Source organism: Pristiophorus japonicus, chromosome 1, assembly GCF_044704955.1.
Source record: "Pristiophorus japonicus isolate sPriJap1 chromosome 1, sPriJap1.hap1, whole genome shotgun sequence".
Lineage (NCBI taxonomy): Eukaryota > Metazoa > Chordata > Chondrichthyes > Pristiophoridae > Pristiophorus > Pristiophorus japonicus.
In genome coordinates, this window is record NC_091977.1 from 428,999,013 (window position 1) to 429,020,643 (window position 21,631).

Sequence of the window (21,631 nt, forward strand, 5' to 3'; positions counted from 1 at the left end):
ACCAAAACTGTACACAATACTCCAGGTGTGGCCTCACCAAGGCCCTGTACAATTGTAGCAACACCTCCCTGCCCCTGTACTCAAATCCCCTTGCTATGAAGGCCAACATGCCATTTGCTTTCTTAACCGCCTGCTGCACCTGCATGCCAACCTTCAATGACTGATGTACCATGACACCCAGGTCTCTTTGCACCTCCCCTTTTCCTAATCTGTCACCATTCAGATAATAGTCTGTCTCTCTGTTTTTACCACCAAAGTGGATAACCTCACATTTATCCACATTATACTTCATCTGCCATGCATTTGCCCACTCACCTAACCTATCCAAGTCGTTCTGCAGCCTCACAGCATCCTCCTCGCAGCTCACACTGCCACCCAACTTAGTGTCATCCGCAAATTTGGAGATACTACATTTAATCCCCTCATCTAAATCATTAATGTACAGTGTAAACAGCTGGGGCCCCAGCACAGAACCTTGCGGTACCCCACTAGTCACTGCCTAATTCTGAAAAGTACCCATTTACTCCTACTCTTTGCTTCCTGTCTGACAACCAGTTCTCAATCCATGTCAGTACACTACCCCCAATCCCATGTGCTCTAACTTTGCACATCAATCTCTTGACCTCGCTCTCGCCAATCTACCTGCCTAAGATGTATCTGTACATGACACTATTGGTAGGAGTGACCACCGCACAGTCATTGTGGAGACGAAGTCGCATCTTCACACGGAGGACACCCTCCACCATGTTGTGTGGCATTGTCTGCTAAATGGGATAGATTCAGAACAGATCCAGCAGCTCAAAACTGGGCATCCATGAGGCACTGTGGGCCATCAGCAGCAGCAGAATTGCATTCCACCACAATCTGTAACCTCATGGCCTGGCATAGTCCTTACTCTACCATTGTCATCAAGCCAGGGAACCAACCCTGGTTTAAAGGAGGAGTGTAGCAGAGCAGACCACGAGCAGAACCAGGCATGCCTAAAAACAAAAGGTGCCAACCTGGTGAAGCTATAACACAAGACTACATGCATGCTAAACATCATTCTGCAGACAGAGCTAAACAATCCCACAACCAACGGACCAGATCAAAGCTCTGCAGTCCTACGACATCCAGTCATGAAATGTGGTGGACAATAAACAACTAACGGGAGGAGGCGGCTCTAACAACATTCCTATCCCCAATGATGGCAGAGCATAGCAAGTAAGTCCAAAAGACATGGTTGAAGCATTTGCATCTATCTTCAGCCAGAAGTGTCGGGTGGGTGATCTATCTCAGCCTCAACATGTATTTATATAGCGCCTTTAACGTGGTAAACCGACCCAAGGCACTTCACAGGAGTGTTACAAGACCAAATATTTGGCATAGGAGAAATTATGGTCGATGACCAAAAGCTTTTCAAAGAGGTAGGTTGGAAGGAGCGTCGTCAAGGAGAAAGAGGTAGAGAGATGCAGAGGGGTTTAGGGAGGAAAATCCAGACCTTAGGGCCTAGGCACAGCCACCAATGGTTGAGCGATTAAAATCAGGGATGCTCAAGAGGGCAGAATTAGAGGAGCGTACATATAATCGGGGGTGGGGGTGGTGATTCTGGGGTTGGAGGAGATTACAGAGATAAGGATGAGAATTTGAAAATCGAGGCATTGCTTACCTGGGAGCCAATGTATGTCGTGCTGAAGACTTGTGCTCCAGAACTAGCCGCAACTCTAGCCAAGCTGTTCCAGTAACTGCTACAAAACTGGCACCTACCCAACGTGAACATTTTCCCAGGTATGTCCTGTTCACAATAAGCAGCACAAATCCAATCTGGCCAATTACCGCCCCATCAGTCTACTCTCAATTATCAGCAAAGTGATGGAAGGTATTGTCGACAGTGCTATCAAGCGGCACTTGCTCACCAATAACCTGCTCACCGATGCTCAGTTTGGATTTCGCCAGGACCACGAATCTCCAGACCTCATTACAGCCTTGGTCCAAACATAGACAAAAAAGCTGAATTCCAGAGGAGAGGTGAGAGTGACTACCCCCGACATCAAGGCAGCATTTGACTGAGTGTGACATCAAAGAGCCCTAGTAAAATTGAAGTAAATGGGAATCAAGGGGAAAACTCTCCACTGGCTGTGTCAGAGCAGTGTCCTAGGCCCAACCATCATCAGCTGCTTCATCAATGACCTTCCCTCTATCAAAGTCAAAAGTAGGATGTTCGTTGATGATTCCAATCTTCAGTGCCATGTTCAACGCCTCAGATAATGAAGCAGTCTGTGCCCACATGTAGCAACAGCTGGACCACATTCAGGTTTGGGCTGATTAAGTGGCATGTAATATTTGCACCCCACAAGTGCCAGACAATGACTATCTCCAACAAGAGATCCTAACCACCTCCACATGACATTCAATGACATCACCATCACCCAATCCCTCACCATTAACATCCTGGGGGGAGGGGGCCGGGGGGTTCATCATTGACTGGAAACTTAACTGGACCAACCTTATAAATACTGTGGCTACAAGAGCAGGTCAGAGGCTGGGTATTTTGCGGTGAGTAACTTATCGCCCGACTCCCCAAAGTCTTTCCGCCATCTACAAGGCACAAGTCAGGAGTGTGATGGAATACTCTCCACTTGCCTGGATGAGTGCAGTTCCAACAACACTCGAAGTTTGACACCATCCAGGACAAAGTAGCCCGCTTGATTGGCACCCCATCCACCAGCTTCAACATTCATTCCCTACACCACCAGCGCACCGTGGCCGCAGTTTGTACCATCTACAAGATGCACTGCAGCAACTTGCCAAGGCTTCTTTCGCAGCACCCCCCAAAACCTGCAACAGGACAACGGCAGCAGGCACAAGGGATTACCACCACCACCTCCAAGTCGCACACCATCCTGACTTGGAAATATATCACCGTTCTTTCTTTGTCACTGGGTCAAAATCCTGGATCTCCCTCCCTAACGGCACCGTGGGAGTACCTTCACCACACGGACTGCAGTGATTCAAGGCGGTAGCTCGCCACCACCTTCTCAAGTGCAATTAGGAATGGGCAATAAATGCTGGCCTTGCCAGCGACACCTACTTTCCAGGAACAAATAAAAAAAAAATTCAAAATCTTGAAAACAGGAACATCGTCATTTTCAGCCCAGAGGGCAATATAAAGAAAAGACAGACTTTATATATAGCATTTATATAGCACCTTTCACGACCTCAGGGTAACAAAAAGGGCTTTACAATCAATTAAGTACTTTTGAAGTATAGTCACTGTTGTAATGTAGGAAAATTAATTTTAAAGCAGTTAATCTGCCAAATAGAAATTTTAAAACTGCACCAGATGAGGTATCTATCATATTTTGCTATTACTCATCTGCACCCCTTCTGGTGATGTTGTATAGTAGACTCACTACCATCCTGGATAACTACAGGACTAGACGCTCCCAAATAATATGGGGAAAAAAATATTCTTAGCATGTGAATGAAAAATTTCTGTATAGAGAAATACAACCAAAGTGCAGATTGAATGCACAGAGCAGAGAACATTCACTATGAATACTTACATGTATTCTGGAAAAAAAAAGTGTAAAATCTACCGCATGCCAGACATTACTAATTAAACATTTGATTCCAGCCTTTAAAGATTCAGCATTTTAGGCCTCTCAACTCACCAGGGAGCCACAGTAAGCACTCAGTAATGAATTTTGCTGCAAAAAGCCAATTTGCAGAATTCTCTATGAAACTGTTTGCTGAAACTCCTGTAATGGCTGTGTTACAAAAGAACAGACTCAAAAAGGCAGGCCGCTGAAATGGAGGAAAAATATACAAACATTAGGAATCATTTTTGCAGGGTGGAAATTTTTTATTTAAGATATACATTTCTTTTTAGAATGCCTACATGAGGAGTGGGATAGCTTATAATGGAAGTATTCACTCCAGCACTTTCAAACTTGAGTTATACCCAAATATTTCCATGAATATTTGTTTTGGATGAGGGTCGGTCTCCATCTTTTTAAGTAATGTGTTCTTCCCTGACTTGATCACATTGCACCATACATTGGGCCCAAGTTTCCCAAAAGAAGAAAAATGGCGTTCACTTACCTGGACGTCCATTTTTTTTTGGCCCCTCAGCACTGAAAGTAAAAATGCAGAGTTTTCTCACCACATGCGCACCCTCTGGCTACCCGATCCGAATCTGCAGGGCGGAGCCTCCAATGTGCGCTGAAACCGCATGCGATGAAAAAAAAACGGGCACCAAATCGCGCATGCGCATCACTCAAAAAAAAAACACTTTTAAACCCACTGGGTATGCAAAAAAAATACCCATTTGCACATGCGCTGTAGAAAGTATCAAAAAAAAACGTGGGGGGACTGTGTGGATCACTATTGAGAATCCATTGGTGGCAGAGGTAGATTCGCAGGTAGGAAATACAGCTTCATTCACGAGATGGCTGCAATGAAAGGGTGCAGAGAAGGCGAAAGGGCCAGGGATGGAGAAGGGGAAACCGCAAGGGCAAAGATAATTCGTGCAGAAGAAATTGAGCCCCTGGTAGACTTAATAGAGAGCAGATGGGGAATTCTTCAGAACAAGGGGAGCTTCGGTAAAAATAAGCTTAAACCGTCTGCACTCGCAAAGTTTGGGACCAGGTCACAGTCAAATTTAATGGAATGTCCATGATCCCGAGAACCAGTGCGCAGCTAAAAAAGAAGTGGCAGGACCTTGGACAAGCAGTGACTGTAAGTAATACATTCAACTTATTTATTTGGGCTTTTAAATATATGTATATTTATGCACTGCAATAACATCTGTAAATGTGATCAGTGTGCACGTGCGCGTGCGTGGGTTCAGAAGGACCCTCTCTTAAAAAGTTATATTTGCATCTTTGCAGAAGATGGTGTCAAAGATCAACCGAGAATGGTCACAAACTGGGAGGTCCACCAAGTAGGCTGCAACTAACGGCTGTGGAGCAGAGGATAGTGTCACAGGAGAAGACTAACAATCAATGCGGAAGCTGGGCCGTTTTGCATTAGAGGGTAAGCCCTGCAAAATTGCAGAGTCTGGGTTGGCTAAATGTTACATACTACGTGTGCTTCCTACGCTTCTCCTTTCTCAATGCTGCCAACCAAGCATCTATCTTGTGTTTCGCAGAGGTTGTGCATCAGGAGGAAACAGAAGGTGTACCTGAAGTTGAAGGAGAGAATGTTCAAGAAAACACCACGGCAGATATTCCAACTCAGGAGAATGATGAGCAGCAAGAAGTCAAAGACAACGAGATGGTGACCCTAGATTTGCAGGTGCTGAACCCCTCAAGGATTCCAAGCCTTTTCTTGAGTGAATCAAGCGAGAGGACTTTTCTAGGTGTGACGTCTGAGGCTGCGAGTACAAGTGTGTCGCAGCAAGCCACACCTGCGAGACATCATAGGAGGGCGAACTCCAGACCTGATGCAGAAACACTGAACTCTGAGAACATAGGACATCTTGTGGGGATGAGCAGGAAGAACATCCAACAAACTCGATTACTCCTGGAAGCCCTTGGTGGGGTGAGGGCAGAGTTGGGGGGGACTGTCATTACAGGTTGAAAGACTTCCGGGACGGGTGAATGAGGTAGTATCGGCAATAGGGGGCCTCACCCAAGCTGTCCTTAATGCAAGGAGCACTTTCGACTCTGCACCAAATACAAGGGTAGATTCCGAGGCTGAAGTTGACTACGAAGAGGAACCCGGGCATTCCACTATGACACATTTTGGCTTTGTCCCTGTTGTAGCCCAGCATCAAGAAACACCGCGCCAGAAACAAAAACAGATTACACCTGGGGGGGGGGTGCAAGGCAGCAGAAGTCTGCAACTACGGGCATGCGCAGGGGTAGCGGCATCTACTGGGCCTTGTTTGTTTTTTGGTTGCTTTAATTGATGGTTCTTTATAAAGTTTGCCACGGTTTTGAAGTTTTTAAAGTTATGAAGACTTAAACATAACTCAAGCTAATTACAACTGTGCTGTACAAATGTTTAATAAACATTTTAATTTTGGACTTTTAACCTGACTCCTGCACTTCATTTTTTGCTGCACTAATATTACAGGATAACCAGACTCAACATGTAAAATGGCCTCACCCCTTGCAGCCTATTGGTTTAAATGACACAGGGGCAAGTTCCAGTACTAAGGTGTTCATGGATCCTGCCTTGTTCTGGGTCACTGATACATGCAACAAAGTACCATGGTGCAAGTATCAGTGACCCTCACCCAGTCTGGATCCATGAACAACTTATTATTGTCCACCTAAGCATTCCAACACTCTTTTAAGATATGAGATTTGTAGTGGTAACATTTAATATAAATTATATATTTTCCACCTAAGCACTCTAATACGCCATAAAATCAAAAGATTTGTGGTGGGATTATTTTTTTTCAATGTAATGTTCCACGTTTATTCGAGATCTTTGCTGCTTCCCTTTGAGCCTGGAGTGTCTTGCACTGGCTTTTGTGTGCAGACCTTCAGCCTGGGCTAGCAGCGGGCCACGTGGGTGGAGGACCTTCGGCTGGGGGCTAGCAACGGCTGCATTCCACGTCGAGGAGAATGGGAAGAAGGCTGCACTGGATGCCAGAAGACGACGACTTCGATTGGTATGCTGATTCGTCATTTTTGGAGGTTTCATAAGGTTTCCCTTAACTATTGGGAGTATTTTGGGCAGTGAGAACATTGATGGAAAAAGGTAAAGGCTTTTTATTTTTTTGCCATCATTCTTTTTTCATCGCAGGAGCATCAGTATGGGTAAGTTTATATTTATTTTTAATTTTATACCTGCATATAGTTAATATTTGGCTTTTAAATTACCTTAAAGCTTATTTCTAAGAGACAGGGAGTCCCTTCGGCCAGGGATAGGAGCGGGCCAGTGCGGATTCTCTAACTGCAGGTAGGGGTTTTTCCTAGGGTCTCTGCGCCGATTTAAAAAGTTTCGCTGGTGAGGAAAGTTTGCCTTATATACAGAAATGGCGCGCAACCTTCTTTTACAGGTACACCAGCGACAGAATGTTTGGCGCCAAACATTCTAGCGCTGGTAGTGGACATTGGGGAATCTTTGGACTGAGCTTCGGCACCAAAAAATTCACTGGGCGCTGTTTTTTCAGCACCCAGTGATGGGCAAAATTTGGGCCATTGTATCTAGCTGATGGGGCTTTTGCCAATGCCTCTCTTAAACCAACCACTAGGTGGTGTCTAAGATCTCCTGTCCATTTTTTCTCTCTTTGCCCTCTGCAATGACAAGTAGAAGAAAAAAGTGGCAAGCTGTACAAAAATGGGCTAGGTATGTATAATAGATAATTCGAGCAATAGCACTTAACCAAATAAACTAATATTGTAATTTCTATTGACATGGCAAGATCAGAAACACTAGCACAAATCTAGAACCTGCCATTCCATGGTCCCGTAGAATAGTGCGCAACGTAGGCCTCTATTTATTGCATGGTGCAGTTGTTCAGATATTAAAATTCAACTCAACTCTTCCCTGATCTCCCTGACATTTATCGAATACAGATTATATCTATAGCTGATAAAGCACTGCCCCATCCCCATAAAAAATATGTGCCTGCTAGTATCCAGTCAACTATATCACAAACAGCAGCAGCAGTATCCTCCATATAGATTATATTATGTTGCAATCATTTTATAATTACTATCTCATTGCAACTTTCTAACGACTGTTAAATTTACAAAAAGTCTTCATCTTCCCATGGAGTCTATAACCCCAAGCAGATGAGTGCAAATGTTAGCATCTGAATTCCTGGGCATTATTCTTTGCGCCACATGAATAGGAATTACAATACTAGTTTATTTGGCTACGGGTTATGACTATCTATTATACATACCTAGCCCATTTTCATACAGCTTGCCAGCCAGTGCACTCTCTTTCTTATTGATCAGTGCCTTTTCACTATGTATTTCCTTGACTTATATTTTCTTTTCTTCAAACCTATCATGTCTTATTTTTGCTCTCCATTTACCCTTTTTGGCTACCCACATTCTCTGTCTGTTTATTTGATCAATCTCTCTTTAATGTCAGCGACCCATACAACAACTTGCATTTATATAGTGCCTTTAACGTAGTGAAACATCCAAAGGTATTTCTTCTTCTTCGGGGGTCCCTCGTATCGAGGATGACTTGCTTCCACACCAAAAGGTTCACAGGTGTTACAATGAGGGATCGGATATTTCAGGTCCCGAACTACATATTGGAGGTGGTGGAAAATACCTGTGCGTGGATTTTTTTAACGTTGCACACCAGCCACCACACGGGCTTGACAGAGCTAGATCTTGGTCCAGTAGCAAGGATTAACCAAGACAACTGGAGAACTGCTCTGCTGCACGGACCTACTGTGCACACATATCGCAGTGTGGGCTGGCCCGTGCTGCCCCTTAGGCCCTTGGCTCTCCTGAGCCCTGAAGTCACGCCTCTCCTGGGTCCCAATCACGTTGCTCCACAATCTCTCGCTGCTCCTGCTGTATCTGCCCAAATTCCAATCAGCGACCTGGATTATGGTGACATCCGATCCAGTCGCCCTCCTCCAAGTCGTCGCCTTCCTGAACCGGCTCGTGGTGCTCTCTGCAGTGGCATGCATCCATGCTGCTCTTTTTGTAACCCCGACCTGCAGCTGATGTTCCCTCGCAGGTCGGGGTCGTGCTGTGTGCTGGGCCGCCTCCACGCCGCTTCTTTTGCAGCCCCAAGCTGCGAGGGAACATCAGCCGCAGGTCGGGGCTAAAAAGGAGCGGTGTGGAGGCGGCCTAGCACACAGTGCAGTCCCGACCTGCAAGGGAAAGGCATTTCACAGGAGCGCTATCAAATAAAATTTGACACCATCAAATAGGTAGATATTAGGACAGCTGACCAAAAGCTTGGACAAAGGACTTAGGTTTTAAGCAGTGTCTTAGAGGAGGACAGAGCGGTCGAGGGGTTTAGGGAAGGAATTCCATACTTTAGAACCGAGGCAGCTGAATGCATAGCCTGGAATAATTAAATTCAAGGATGCGCAAGAGGCCTGAATTGGAGGAGTGCAGGGATCTCAAATGCTTGTAGGGCTGGAGGAGTTAACAGAGATAGGGAGGAGCGAGACCAAGAAGGGATTTGAAAAGGACGAGAATTTTCAAATTGAGGTGTTGCCAGACTGGGAGCTAATGTAGGTCAGCAAGCACAGGGGTAATGGTGCGAGGTAGGACACAGGCAGCATATTTATGAAAACTGACATTATGTTTTTGGATGAAGTCGCTGAGGGGAAGCATGTAGATGAGAAATATAGACAGAGGAGAGCCGGACCCAACAGTTCTTTACGTGGTCCAGCCAGATCAGGCGATGAATGGTTAAGCCAGTTGTTCGCCTTCGACGTTTCAGTCTGCGTCCTTTGGACTGACGGGAGCAGAGATGAGTGCCATAACAGGGGGAACAACCAGAATTAGAGAGAGTAATAGTTTTAATTGGGACAAAGGCAAATGTAGAGATAATGGTGTGATTGAGCAGATTGGTAGCTGCTATGTAGGTGACTGCATCATGGAGCATGGGGCTGTCCAAAGGTGAGAGGAGATGGGGCACTTGACTCCACCCCGCCTCAGCTCATCTGCTGCTGAAACCCTCAACCATGCCTTTTTGTTACCTCTATTGACTATTCCAATGCTCTGCTGGCCAGTCTCCCATCTTCCATCCTACATAAACTTGAGTCCATTCAAAATGTTGCTACCTATATACTAACTCGCGCCAAGTCCCGTTCACCCATTACCCCGGTGCTCACTGACCTACATTGGCTCCCAGTCTGGCAAAACCTCAATTTTAAAATTCTCATCCTTGTTTTCTGCCCTCGCCACTCTCTTCTAGTCACCTCCAGCCCTACGAGCCTTCGAGATCTCTGCACTCCTCTAATTCTGGCCTCTTGCACATCCCTGAGTTTAATCGCTCCACCGTCAATGGCCATGCCTTCAGCGCCTAGGCCCAAAGCTCTGTTTTTTTTTCCAGGGGCAGACAAAGAAGGAAGTAGGGCTGGGGGATGTGGGTGGAGAGGGATACAAGGAAGTGATCAGAGATGGCCTTATCAGTGATTGACACGATGGGAGTAACGAGGCCACGAGATGGCGAGATCGAGGGGGTCGCTGGGAATGGAGGTAAAGGAGTTTATATGGAGGGAGTGATTTAGGGACGATAGGAGGGCTGTGAACATAGAGGGGAGAGAGCATGATGATTTGAGATGGAGGTTGAAATCACCGTAGATGAGAAGTCACTCTGCGCTGAGGCTGAGGTAGGAAAACAGTGAAGATATTTGTGAGAAACTTGGTGTGGTACTTGGGTGGACAGTCAAGAACTAGGATATTAAATGTGAGCGAGGTGGAACAAGGAGAAAATGAGCACAGAATGAGCTCCAACATCACAAGCATTAACTTTGAGTATCAATAAAGCATGCTAATTAGATTTTAATTGTTTGGATTCAGTTGATTACACAAGCACCTCCTTTAAAATGACATATACTGGTATAATACCCGAACATTACTGTGACATTAAGGTAGTCGAAAATAACGTTTTATGATAGAAATAGGAACTTCTATCTTTATTTCATATGATGATTTTAAAACACCTAGCTCAAAACAGAATTGCTCTATCTTCACTATGTTACAAAATTAAAGCCAGAGACTTAGGGGGAGAAATTGAAGCCCACATTCCACTTCCTTCTTGGAGTGCAAATGGCAGCAGGCAGGGCAGTGACTTCAGCAGCGCTGCATACTGGGCCAAGCAGCGCTGCCGCATTCAAAGGCTCCTTTCCTCCTTTAAAGGGAAGGGCCATTGCTGCAGGCTCTGCAAAATAAAAAGTACCTATCTGGACCACAACCGCAATCCCACGTGATCAGCCCGGCAACTCAAAGAGTAACGGGTTGATCGATCGCGGGCAGGAACTCGGGTGGGGGGGGGGGGGGGCGGGGGAGGAGGGCGACAGAAAAAAGGTACTTTTTTTTTTTTTTAATTACCTCAGCCACCTCTCATTTAAGCACTGCTCCCAAAGCAGCCAACCGCCCGATGCATGCCTCTTGCGGCTGCTGGTGTTTTCCGCAGGGGACGGAAGTCAATTTCAGGTCCGGGGCGCTACCGGGACGATGCGCACGGTGATGATGTCATAATCTCCAGGCAAAGGAGATCGGGGTGCAACGCCGTAGCAAAACTCCTGCCGGATATGGGGACGCTAACGGAAGGCGCAAAGGCACCCGATTTTTCAGCCTTAGTCTATTGGGAAACAAATTTATAAAAAGATTCCCTTTGATGGATGGAGAATAAGTTTAAAGGTATCAACGTATTTAGCTTGCCAGACGAAGACAATTTTTGTGAAGTACCTTGGGTACAGATGGTTATTTGACTGTAGAAGACATCACAGTAACTCCTTGTCCTGTCCTCAACCTGTGGCTGTGTCATTAGAGACCTCATTGTAACGTGTGATTCAAGATTAGTGTGATTCAGTTTTGTCATTGCTAAACCTCTATGTGCTAGGGCTTAAGAAAATATTGAAATACGTTGCAAGAATTGCAGATGTTATTGTTAAACTTATTTTAAGCAATCAACTCAGTTACTTGTAAGTCATAAGTTTGGTTTCTGTGTTGAGCTGTACTATGTTCATAAAGGATGAAACTGAGTACTGTGTACAATGAGCAAGTGTGACCTTAGCTCCTTTAATAAGACTCCAGAGTGCAGGTACCTCGTGAGTGGCCTGCTTTTATACCGTGCTCCCAAGGGATGCTGGGATTCCTTGGGACTCCAACAGGTCAGCCCTCTGTTGGTAGTGTAATACAGGTTACAAGAGGTTAAATACATAACATCACTTCGCCGTGAAGTCAACAGTACACTTATTTACAAGGCGAGACGATCTTGGGCTTTTCGCTCTCGTCGATCGTCTCGGCACAAATGCGGATGTGGGTGAGTTGGTTAGTTCTTCACTGGGCTGTTGGGCAGCCGGTCTTGCTGGACTGCTGGGGATGGTGAGTTCGGCTTCGTGGTCAACCATGATGTCAGTTGCCACGTGTGTGTGTGTGTGTGTGTGTGTGTGTGTGTGTGTTTGTGTAAGAGGGTGGTGGTGTCTTCTTCGGGTTGTTCGTAGCTGTTGGTGAACCACAATTTGATTTGGTCTAAATGTTTTCTGTGCGGTTGTCCATTGGCCAATTTGACCTGAAACACACTACTCCCCTCTTTGGCTGTGACCATACCAGTGAGCCATTTGGGACCATGTCCATAATTCAGCATAAACACAGGATCATTGATCTCAATATCATGAGACAAATTTGCACGGTCATGGTACACACTTTGTTGTTGCCGCTTGCCCTCCATGTGATCATGGAGATCAGGGTGGACAAGAGAGTCTTGCTTTTAGCGTCCTTTTCATAAGCAGCTCGGCTGGGGGAACCCCGGTGAGTGAGTGGGGTCTGGTGCGGTAGCTGAGCAGCACTCGGGATAGCCAGGTCTGCAGGGAGCCTTCCGACACATGTTTCAAGCTTTGCTTGATAATCTGAACTGCCCGTTGGATGCGGGCTTGAATGGGGCAGATGTGGCATGTTTGATCCCATTGCGGGTCATGAATTCCCTGAATTCAGCACTGGTGAAACATGGCCCATTGTCGCTGACTGGAACATCAGGCCACGACCACAAACTTAGTGGTGCCTCTCTGGGTGCATTGTTGAGCTGAGAGCAAGTGTTGCACTGATGCATGCATGACTCTAAATCTGAGTCGATGCCAGGCCACCACACATGGGATCTGGCTATGGCTTTCATCATTACAATGCCTGGGTGGGTGCTGTGCAGTTCACACATGAACGTATCTCTGCCTTTCTTGGGCAAGACCACGCGATTGCCCCAGTCAGCCTGCAGGGACAACTCATCTTTGCGCCTGTGGTACGGCTTAATCGCCTCCTGCATCTCCGCTGGGACACTGGACCAGCTCCCATGGAGGACAGTTTTTTTTAAACCAAGGATAGTAAAGGATCCTGGCTGGACCAGGTCCTGATCTGGCGGACCGTAACGGGGGACTTTTTGTTCTCAAATGCCTCCATGACCATGAGCAAGTCCGCTGGCTGTGCCATTTCCACCCCAGTGGTGGGCAATGGCAGCCGACAGACCATCTGCGCAGTTCTCTGTTCCCGGTCTGTGGCAGATTACATAGTTGTATGTCGACAATGTGAGCGCCCATCTTTGGATGCGGGCAGATGTGTTAATCACTTTGCTCTCAGAGAACAGCGATACGAGTGGCTTATGGTCAGTTAAGCTCAAACTTGAGGCCAAATAAGTGCTGGTGCATTTTTTTAACCCTGTAAATGCACGGCAGAGCCTCTTTTTCAATCATGCTGTCGGCCCTTTCGGCCTTGGACAAACTCCTGGACGCATAAGCAACCGGTTGCAAGATCCCCGATTCGTTAGTCTGTTGTAACACACACGACCCAGTATGACGACGCATCGCAAGCGAGCACTAATCTTTTACAAGGGTTATACAGGACAAGCAGTTTGTTTGAACACAAAAGATTTCTGGCTTTCTTAAAGGCAGCCTCTTGTGAATTTCCCCATACCCAGTCGTCTCCCTTGCATGTAGGGGTTCTAGCAGGGTGCTTAACCCAGGTAGGAAATTACCGAAATAGTTAAGGAGTCCCAGGAACGACCGCAGCTCCGTCACGTTCTGTGGTCTCGCCGCGTTCTTGATGGCCTCCGTGGGTCTGATGCTGTCTGCCGCGATTCTTCTTCCCAAGAACTCGACCTCCTGCGCCAGGAAAACACACTTCGAGCGTTTCAACCTGAGTCCGACGTGATCCAACCGACTAAGAACCTCTTCCAGATTATTCAAGTGCTCAATGGTGTCCCGACCTGTAACCAGTATGTCGTCCTGGAAAACCACGATGCGAGGAATTAACTTTAGCAGGCTCTCCATGTTCTGTTGGAAGATTGCTGCGGCCGACCGAAACCTGAACGGGCACCGGTTATAGATGAACAGACCTTGGTACGTGTTGATGCAGGTGAAGCCTTTCGAAGACTCCTCCAGCTCCTGCGTCATGTAAGCCAAGGTCAGGTCCAACTTGGTGAACGTCTTCCCTCCAGCCAGGGTCGCGAATAGGTCGTCTGCCTTGGGTAGCGGGTACTGGTCCTGCAGCGAAAAACAGTTAATCGTTACTTTATAGTCCCCACAAATTCTAACCATGCTGTCCTCTAAGTACTGGGACAATCGGACATGCCCGCTCAATGAATTCCATCGGTGCGATGATGCCTTCTCACTGCAGCCTGTCCAGCTCAATTTCCACTTTCTCGCAGATAATTTACAGTACCGCCCGTGCCCCGTGCCTTGTGGTGGATGGGTCGCGTACCGGGAACCAAATGGATCTGCATTTTTGCCCCCGAGAAGTTTCCAATGCCTAGCTCGAACAACGATGGGAACTTGCTCAGAACCTGGGTACATGAGGCATTGTCGACGGACGAAAGCGTTCAGACGTCGTCCTAATTCCAGCAGAATTTTCCCAACCAGCTTCTGCCAAACAATGTGGGGCCATACCATGGCACAATCCACAGCAGGAGTTCATGTACTGCTCAGTCATAGGAGACTTTGACTTCTGCACTGCCAATTACAGGGTTTAGTTCCTTGGTGTAAGTTCTTAGTTTGGTGTGAATGAGGCTGAGCTTGGGCCTGTGTGCCTTTTTACCCCACAGCCTGTCGAAAGTCTTTTTACTCATTATGGACTGACTTGCACCCATGTCCAGTTCCATAGATACTGGAATACCGTTCAGTACAACTTTTAACATTATTGGTGGACATTTCATAGTGAATGAGTGTACCCCGTACACTTCTGCTCCTCGGTACGAATCTCCAATTCAGCCTGATCCACAGTGGATCGATCTTCCTCTGCAACGTGGTGGTTTGCAGAGTTTGCAGAGTTTGCAGCTCGCCTGCACGTTCGCTGGAGGTATGCCATTGTTCTGCAACCGTTGCACGCATAGTGCTTGAAGCGGCACTGATGGGGCCGTTGATCACCTCCACAACGCCAACAAGGTGTTAATTGCCTCACATTAACGATTGATGGCGGACTCTGGGTCATCTGAGGTTGGGCAGCAGCAGCCGGCGTGTACGTTCTGCCATGTATATTTCTGCTCGAAACCGACGTTACTTTATGCATGGTACTGGCCGAAACCGCTTTACTCTGCGAAATCTGTTTGGTGCTGGTGGACATAAATGCCTGGCTATCGTTGTGGCCTTACTTAGGTTCGGAGTTTCTACAGTTAACAGTTTGCGAAGGGATTGTCTCATGGCCAATGCCCAGTACAAAAAAGTCTCTAAGCATTTGTTCTAGGAATCTCTCAAACTCAGTGTCTTGTGAGGCGCCTCAGTTCGGTGACATAGCTTGCCACTTCCTGGCCCTCCGATCATTGACATGTGTAGAACCAGTATCTCGCCATCAAAACGTTTTTCTTCGGATTTAGGTGCTCCCGGACCAGCGTACACAATTCTTCGTAGGATTTCTCTGTTGGTTTTGCCAGAGCGAGGAGGTTCTTCATGAGGCCATTGCTTCACAGGCAGTTAGGAGGATCGCCCTTAGTTTGGTAGCGTTCTCGTCCCCTTCCAGCTTGTTGGTCACGAAGTATTGGTCGAGTCTCTCCACGAAGGCCTCCCAATCATCCCCTTCTGAGAACTTCTCCAGGATACCAACTGTTCTTTGCATTTATACATAAGAACATAAGAATTAGGAACAGGAGTAGGCCATCTAGCCCCTCGAGCCTGCTCCGCCATTCAACAAGATCATGGCTGATCTGGCCATGGACTCAGCTCCACTTACCTGCCCACTCCCCATAACCCTTAATTCCCTTATTGGTTAAAAATCTATCTGTGATTTGAATACATTCAATGAGCTAGCCTCAACTGCTTCCTTGGGCAGAGAATTCCACAGATTCACAACCCTCTGGGAGAAGAAATTCCTTCTCAACTCGGTTTTAAATTGGCTCCCCCGTATTTTGAGGCTGTGCCCCCTAGTGCTAGTCTCCCCGACCAGTGGAAGCAACCTCTCTGCCTCTATCTTGTCTATCCCTTTCATGATTTTAAATGTTTCTATAAGATCATCCCTCATCCTTCTGAACTCCAATGAGTAAAGACCCAGTCTACTCAATCTATCATCATAAGGTAACCCCCTCATCTCCGGAATCAGCCTAGTGAATCGTCTCTGTACCCCCTCCAAAGCTAGTATATCCTTCCTTAAGTAAGGTGACCAAAACTGCACGCAGTACTCCAGGCGCTGCCTCACCAATACCCTGTACAGTTGCAGCAGGACCTCCCTGCTTTTGTACTCCATCGCTCTCGCAATGAAGGCCAACATTCCATTCGCCTTCCTGATTACCTGCTGCACCTGCAAACTAACTTTTTGGGATTCATGGACAAGAACCCCCAGGTCCCTTTGCACTGCAGCATGTTTTAATTTCTCCCCATTCAAATAATATTCCCTTTTACTGTTTCCTCCCCCCCCCCCCCCCCCCCCAAGGTGGATGACCTCACACTTTCCGACATTGTATTCCATCTGCCAAACCTTAGCTCATTCGCTTAACCTATCTAAATCTCTTTGCAGCCTATCTGTGTCCTCGGTTGTTCGTTACCTTGTCGCCAATTGCTATGCTCATAATAAAGGATGAAACTGAGTACTGTGTACAATGAGCAAGTGTGACCTTGGGTCCTTTAATAAGACTCCAGAGTGCAGGTACCTCGTGGATGGCCTGCTTATATACTGTGCTCCCAAGGGATGCTAGGATCCCTTGGGACTCCAACAGGTAGGCCCTCTGGTGCTAGTGTAATACAGGTTACAAGGGGTTAAATACATAACAAGCTGTATCTTTAGCCTGTATGCAACGATTTAGTTTTTATTTTAATTTCCACCCAAGCCGATGGGAGAAAATGTACATACTGGAGAGAATTTGTAATGAAAATAGTGTTGCAATGCTTTGCATTAGAGATCAGAATTCTTGAGCTAAAGAATAAAGGAAACCTAACATTTTTTTTAAACTAACTAGAAGGTCTGAGAGTGGGGTAGAACACAGGACAAGGACAGCATCAGACTTCAAGGTGACATCTCCTACAGTCAAAATAGCTTGCCAACACTCAATGTCTAGGCTTGCACCTTAAATGCCCATATTTGGATTATGTTTTTTTTTTAAATTCATTCACAAGATATGGGCATTGCTAGCATGCCTAGCATTTATTGCCCATCCCTAATTGCCCTCGAGGTGGTGATGGTGAACCGCCTTCTTGAATACCAGTGGCTTAGGAGGCCATTTCAGAGGGCAGTTCAGAGTCAACCACATTAGAGTTACATTTATAGACCAAGGACGGCAGATTTCCTTCCTTAAAAGACATTAGTAAACCAGATGGGTTTTTACAATAATCCAGTAGTTTCATGGGGCCCAAGTTTGTCCCCCCAGTTTAAAACGGCACACTGACTTCGTAGAAGAAAAACTGCGTCGAAAACTTACCTCTATTCTCCCCGCTGCTGGAACGTCACAGGCCCTTGGCATCGCGCAGCACAAGCAGTGGGAGGCGGAGCCAGGTCCCGGCGCTGAAAACAGTGCCAGGACCTCTGCACATGCGCGCTAGAGTGTCTCTAGCTCCGGGATAGCTCCTCGCCCCCACAATCACTGCAGGCTGTGGGAGGGGCCCGAAGCATGCCGTCCCTAGCCCTAGCCGAATGGCTTGCTTAAAGCTTTGCTGTGCCTTTGTGAATCATCTTTTACTAATGTTCCGGTCATAAGCAGCATACTCCCATGTGTCAGCTGGGATGCCACATTTTTAAGATCGGTCTTTTGACAAACCATATATCTTTTGAACTGACCACAATGAGAGCAGTTACCAAGCTTCGAATCATTGTAGAATATCTTCTTGGGTTGTCTCATACCAGGCATTGGGACCAGGTGACCAGCCCACCTGAGCTGGGCCTTTCTCATCATTTCCCCTATGCCGCATTCAGCCTCCCCCCCCCCCTCCAGCCGTGTTGAGCCTAGCCTCCCAGTGTGCGTCTTACAGCTCCTAGCCCAGGCCGAATGGGCTCCCTCATCGGTGGCCAGCTGCTAGTGTTTTTCTGCAGTAAAGTTTTGCTGAAGGTAGGACTTCTATTTTTGTTTATTTATTTATTTATCGATTGTAAATCAAATAAGAATTTAGGACCACATAATCATTCAAGTTAACTCTTCATCTGCTTTCAAAAGGAATTCTGTAAAATAGTTTGACTGAAAATCTTATGTACAGGACTTGCTATAATGTATTTGCTAGTTTACCAATCCATTTTTAATCTAGTTGTTTAGTGCTTTGTAAGTCTTGGTGCTTGGTGCAGGTCCTCTCCGCTTCCTTGTACTTTTTATTTGTTATTGCTTATTTTTGTGCTTGGTGCTTTAACTGTACTTATGCTTCTTTAATTCACTTCCCCCTCCCTCTCCCCCTCTCCCTCCCCCCTCCCCCTCCCCCTCCCTCTCCCTCCTCCCCCCCCCCCCCCCCCAATCTCTCTGGCTACCTGCGCTGATTTCTTAGCTCACCGCAAGGTTTTTCTGTGCGGACACAAGTGGCCACATACGCTGGCCTAAGTTGTTTGGAGTAACTTTTAGCTGAGTAAACTTGCTTAAATGGCCAAAACAGGCGCAAGTGGCTGGTAACGCCCCCTTTTGAAAAAAAAACTAAACTAAAAAAAAAACCTAACTCACTTACACTGGAGCAAATTAAATGGGCAGAATTGCGATTTTTAAGATACTCCAAAAAAAAATCTAGTTGCTCAAGAAAAAAAAGGAGCAACTCCTGGGCAAACTTGGGCCCATGGTCACCATTACTGATACTAGCTTTTCATTCCAAATTTATTTAATTGAATTAAAATTCTCCAGCTGCCGTGGTGGGATTTGAACACATGTCTCAGAATTATTTGTCCAGGCCTCTGAATTATTAGTCTAGTAACATTACCACTGTACCAGAGGGCAATGGGCATGTGTAGAACCATATCCCAAGCAAGGGATCAATTGTCTTTGGGAAGAAAGGGAAAACAGTGGAAAACATTTCTTTGGGAGTGCAGAAATAAGGGTTGGCTTAGTCCTAGTATTTCTCAACTGGGAACAATTCTTTCCTTTATCAAGAATGTAAGTTTAGGCCCATCTTAAAGATGAACAATAAAAACATTCAAACTGTCAGTTAAAAGCATAGCAAATATTGAATAATGTAAATTACATAGTTGAGCTGCCGATGTGCCCAAAGCTTTAATACAAATTTATAACAATTTAAAGGCACTACTTTAGGTTTTTTTTCCAAAGCTCTCAATTATCAAGTAGAAAGACAATGTTTGGTGTAGTGCCAAGCCATAAAGACCAGAAGTTTTATGTTCAATTCATGGTCCGAGTTTAAGGAGCTGGTCTCAGCAGTGGAGGTGCTACACTTTCGGATCAGTGTCACTGAGCAAGGGAGGTGGGAAACAAAAGCAAAAATTTCTATCTACTGCCAGTTGCTGAAAGGAAGTGTATGTTCATGCATCACCTGTTTGTACAGCAAAGCGAGCCAAAAACAAGATCAGGATCCTCCCTAGTGCCTTGTGCAATCACGTAGCATGCTGTCTAGAATCATGAGAGCTGCTTATATCTATGGAACTGTATCCTAATGATAGTCAGCACCTTTAGGAGAAACCAGTAGAACGTTTGGAACAGCAAATATTTAATACAAGGTAAACTACCTTCAACAGAATGAAGTGCAGATGCAAGGCTGCGGACTACTTTTAGCTCTTCTCCCATCGTCCCATTACCCTGTCAAAAAACATACTTAAAGTTGAGTAATCTTGCAGCATTTGAAAAACATTTAACACAGGCATGTAGAACAGAGAAAGTTGTTTTGAAATATTAAATTCCCGATCTACTTCTTTTCAAAAGGACACCACTAATATCTAATACATTATTTCTAAAACATATTTAACTCTGTACACACACATTTAAAAAAAAAAGACAGTGTTGCATTATCCAACAGCAATTTCTTACCTGGAGTGAAATTCACAGGTTAAAGATTTTACTGATCAAAGGTCTGATTCCCTGCTCATTTTGTATCTGCATCCATTTAAAACAATTTTTTTTTTTTTTTTTTTTAAATCGTTCATGGGACATGGGTGTCACTGATAAGGCCAGCATTTATTGCGCAACCCTAATATCCCTTGAGCAGGTGCTGGTGAGCCATCTTCATGAACCACTGCAGTCCATGTAGTGAAGGTACTCCCACAGTGCTGTTAGAGAGAGTTCCAGGATTCTGACCCAGCGACAATGAAGGAACGCTGATAGACTTCCAAGTCAGGACGATGTGCAACTTGGAGGGGAACTTGTAGATGATGGTGTTCCCATGCACCTGCTGCCCTTGTCCTTCTAGGTGGTAGAGGTCACGTATTTGGGAGATGCTGCCGAAGAAGCCTTGGTGAGTTGCTGCAGTGCATCTTGTAGATGGTACACATTGCAGCTATGGTACACCGGTGGAGGAAGGAGTGAATATTTAGGGTGCTGAATGGGGTGCCAATCAAGTGGACTGATTTACCCTGAATGGTGTGGAGCTTCTTGAGTGTTGTTGGAGCTGCACTGATCCAGGCAAGTGGGGAGTATTCCATCACACTCCTGACTTGTGCCTTGTGGATGGTGAAAAGCCTTTGTGGAGTCAAGAGGCGAGACAATCGCCGCAGAATCCCCAGCCTCTGACCTGCTCTTGTTTCCACAGTATTTATGTGGTTTGGCCAGTTAAGTTTCTGGTCAATGTCTCTCCCCCCCCACCCCCACACTCCCCAGAAATAGAGAGTTTCTTGAGCGATAAGGGGATAAGGGGTTATGGGAAGCGGGCAGGGAAGTGGAGCCGAGTCCATGATCAGATCAGCCATGATCTTATTGAATGGCAGAGCAGGCTCCAGAGGCCGTATGGTCTACTCCTGTTCCTATTTCTTATGTTCTTATAAGCTATTTCTATTGTGAGCACAATATAATGTTGTATAGGAATAAGAATCAAGTTTAAATAAATCCCATTGTCTTAGTCGGAAAACACTTTGATTATTGTAAGATTTTTCTGTGTATTCATCATATTAAATTCTTATAAACGGTGGGCCAGACGTTGCTGTCAAAATAATGGCAAGACTAATGGTGTTCAACGTTATTTATGGGTAAATGGTACAGCAACTTCAACTGAGGAGCAGATGCGTATTTAAATGTTAATATTCAAAAGTTGCAGTCTGAATTGTGCCGCTCCGCTGTTAGCTTTGCGAAAATGGCATCTTGCCCTTAACCGCCCAGTTTGTCTTTTAAGAACTTGCTGCGTTTTCTCATTAAAATCACCACAGAAATTTAAGTCTCGTCATTTCAGGCGTAAGTACTCTTAACGGTGTGATAAGTGTTAATTATCACCAATCAACCTCTCTGGCACTGAAAATGAACTATTACAAGTGCGGAGTCTCATTCAGGTTTTGAATTTTTCAGGGAGATTTTAAAAATGTCAAACTAAAAAAAAAATCTTAATTTTCTCTCACTATATTGAATTTCTCTGTCAAGCCTGCATCCCAATGATTGTATCAGCAATCAGTGCATAAACTAAATTAGTCACTAAATTTAATTGAAATGTAGAGCAAAAGAAATGGTTATTAAT

General features: G+C 45.7%; 1 protein-coding gene across 1 annotated transcript in view; it reads right to left on the minus strand.

The window, feature by feature from the left end:
* spidr (scaffold protein involved in DNA repair) overlaps positions 1-21,631 on the minus strand; it is a 451,063-nt gene that overhangs the window by 412,005 nt on the left and 17,427 nt on the right. The window contains exon 3 of the mRNA XM_070892572.1: positions 19,704-19,773. Within this exon, the coding sequence (XP_070748673.1) occupies positions 19,704-19,773 (70 nt within the window). The remainder of the gene's footprint in view (positions 1-19,703; positions 19,774-21,631) is intronic.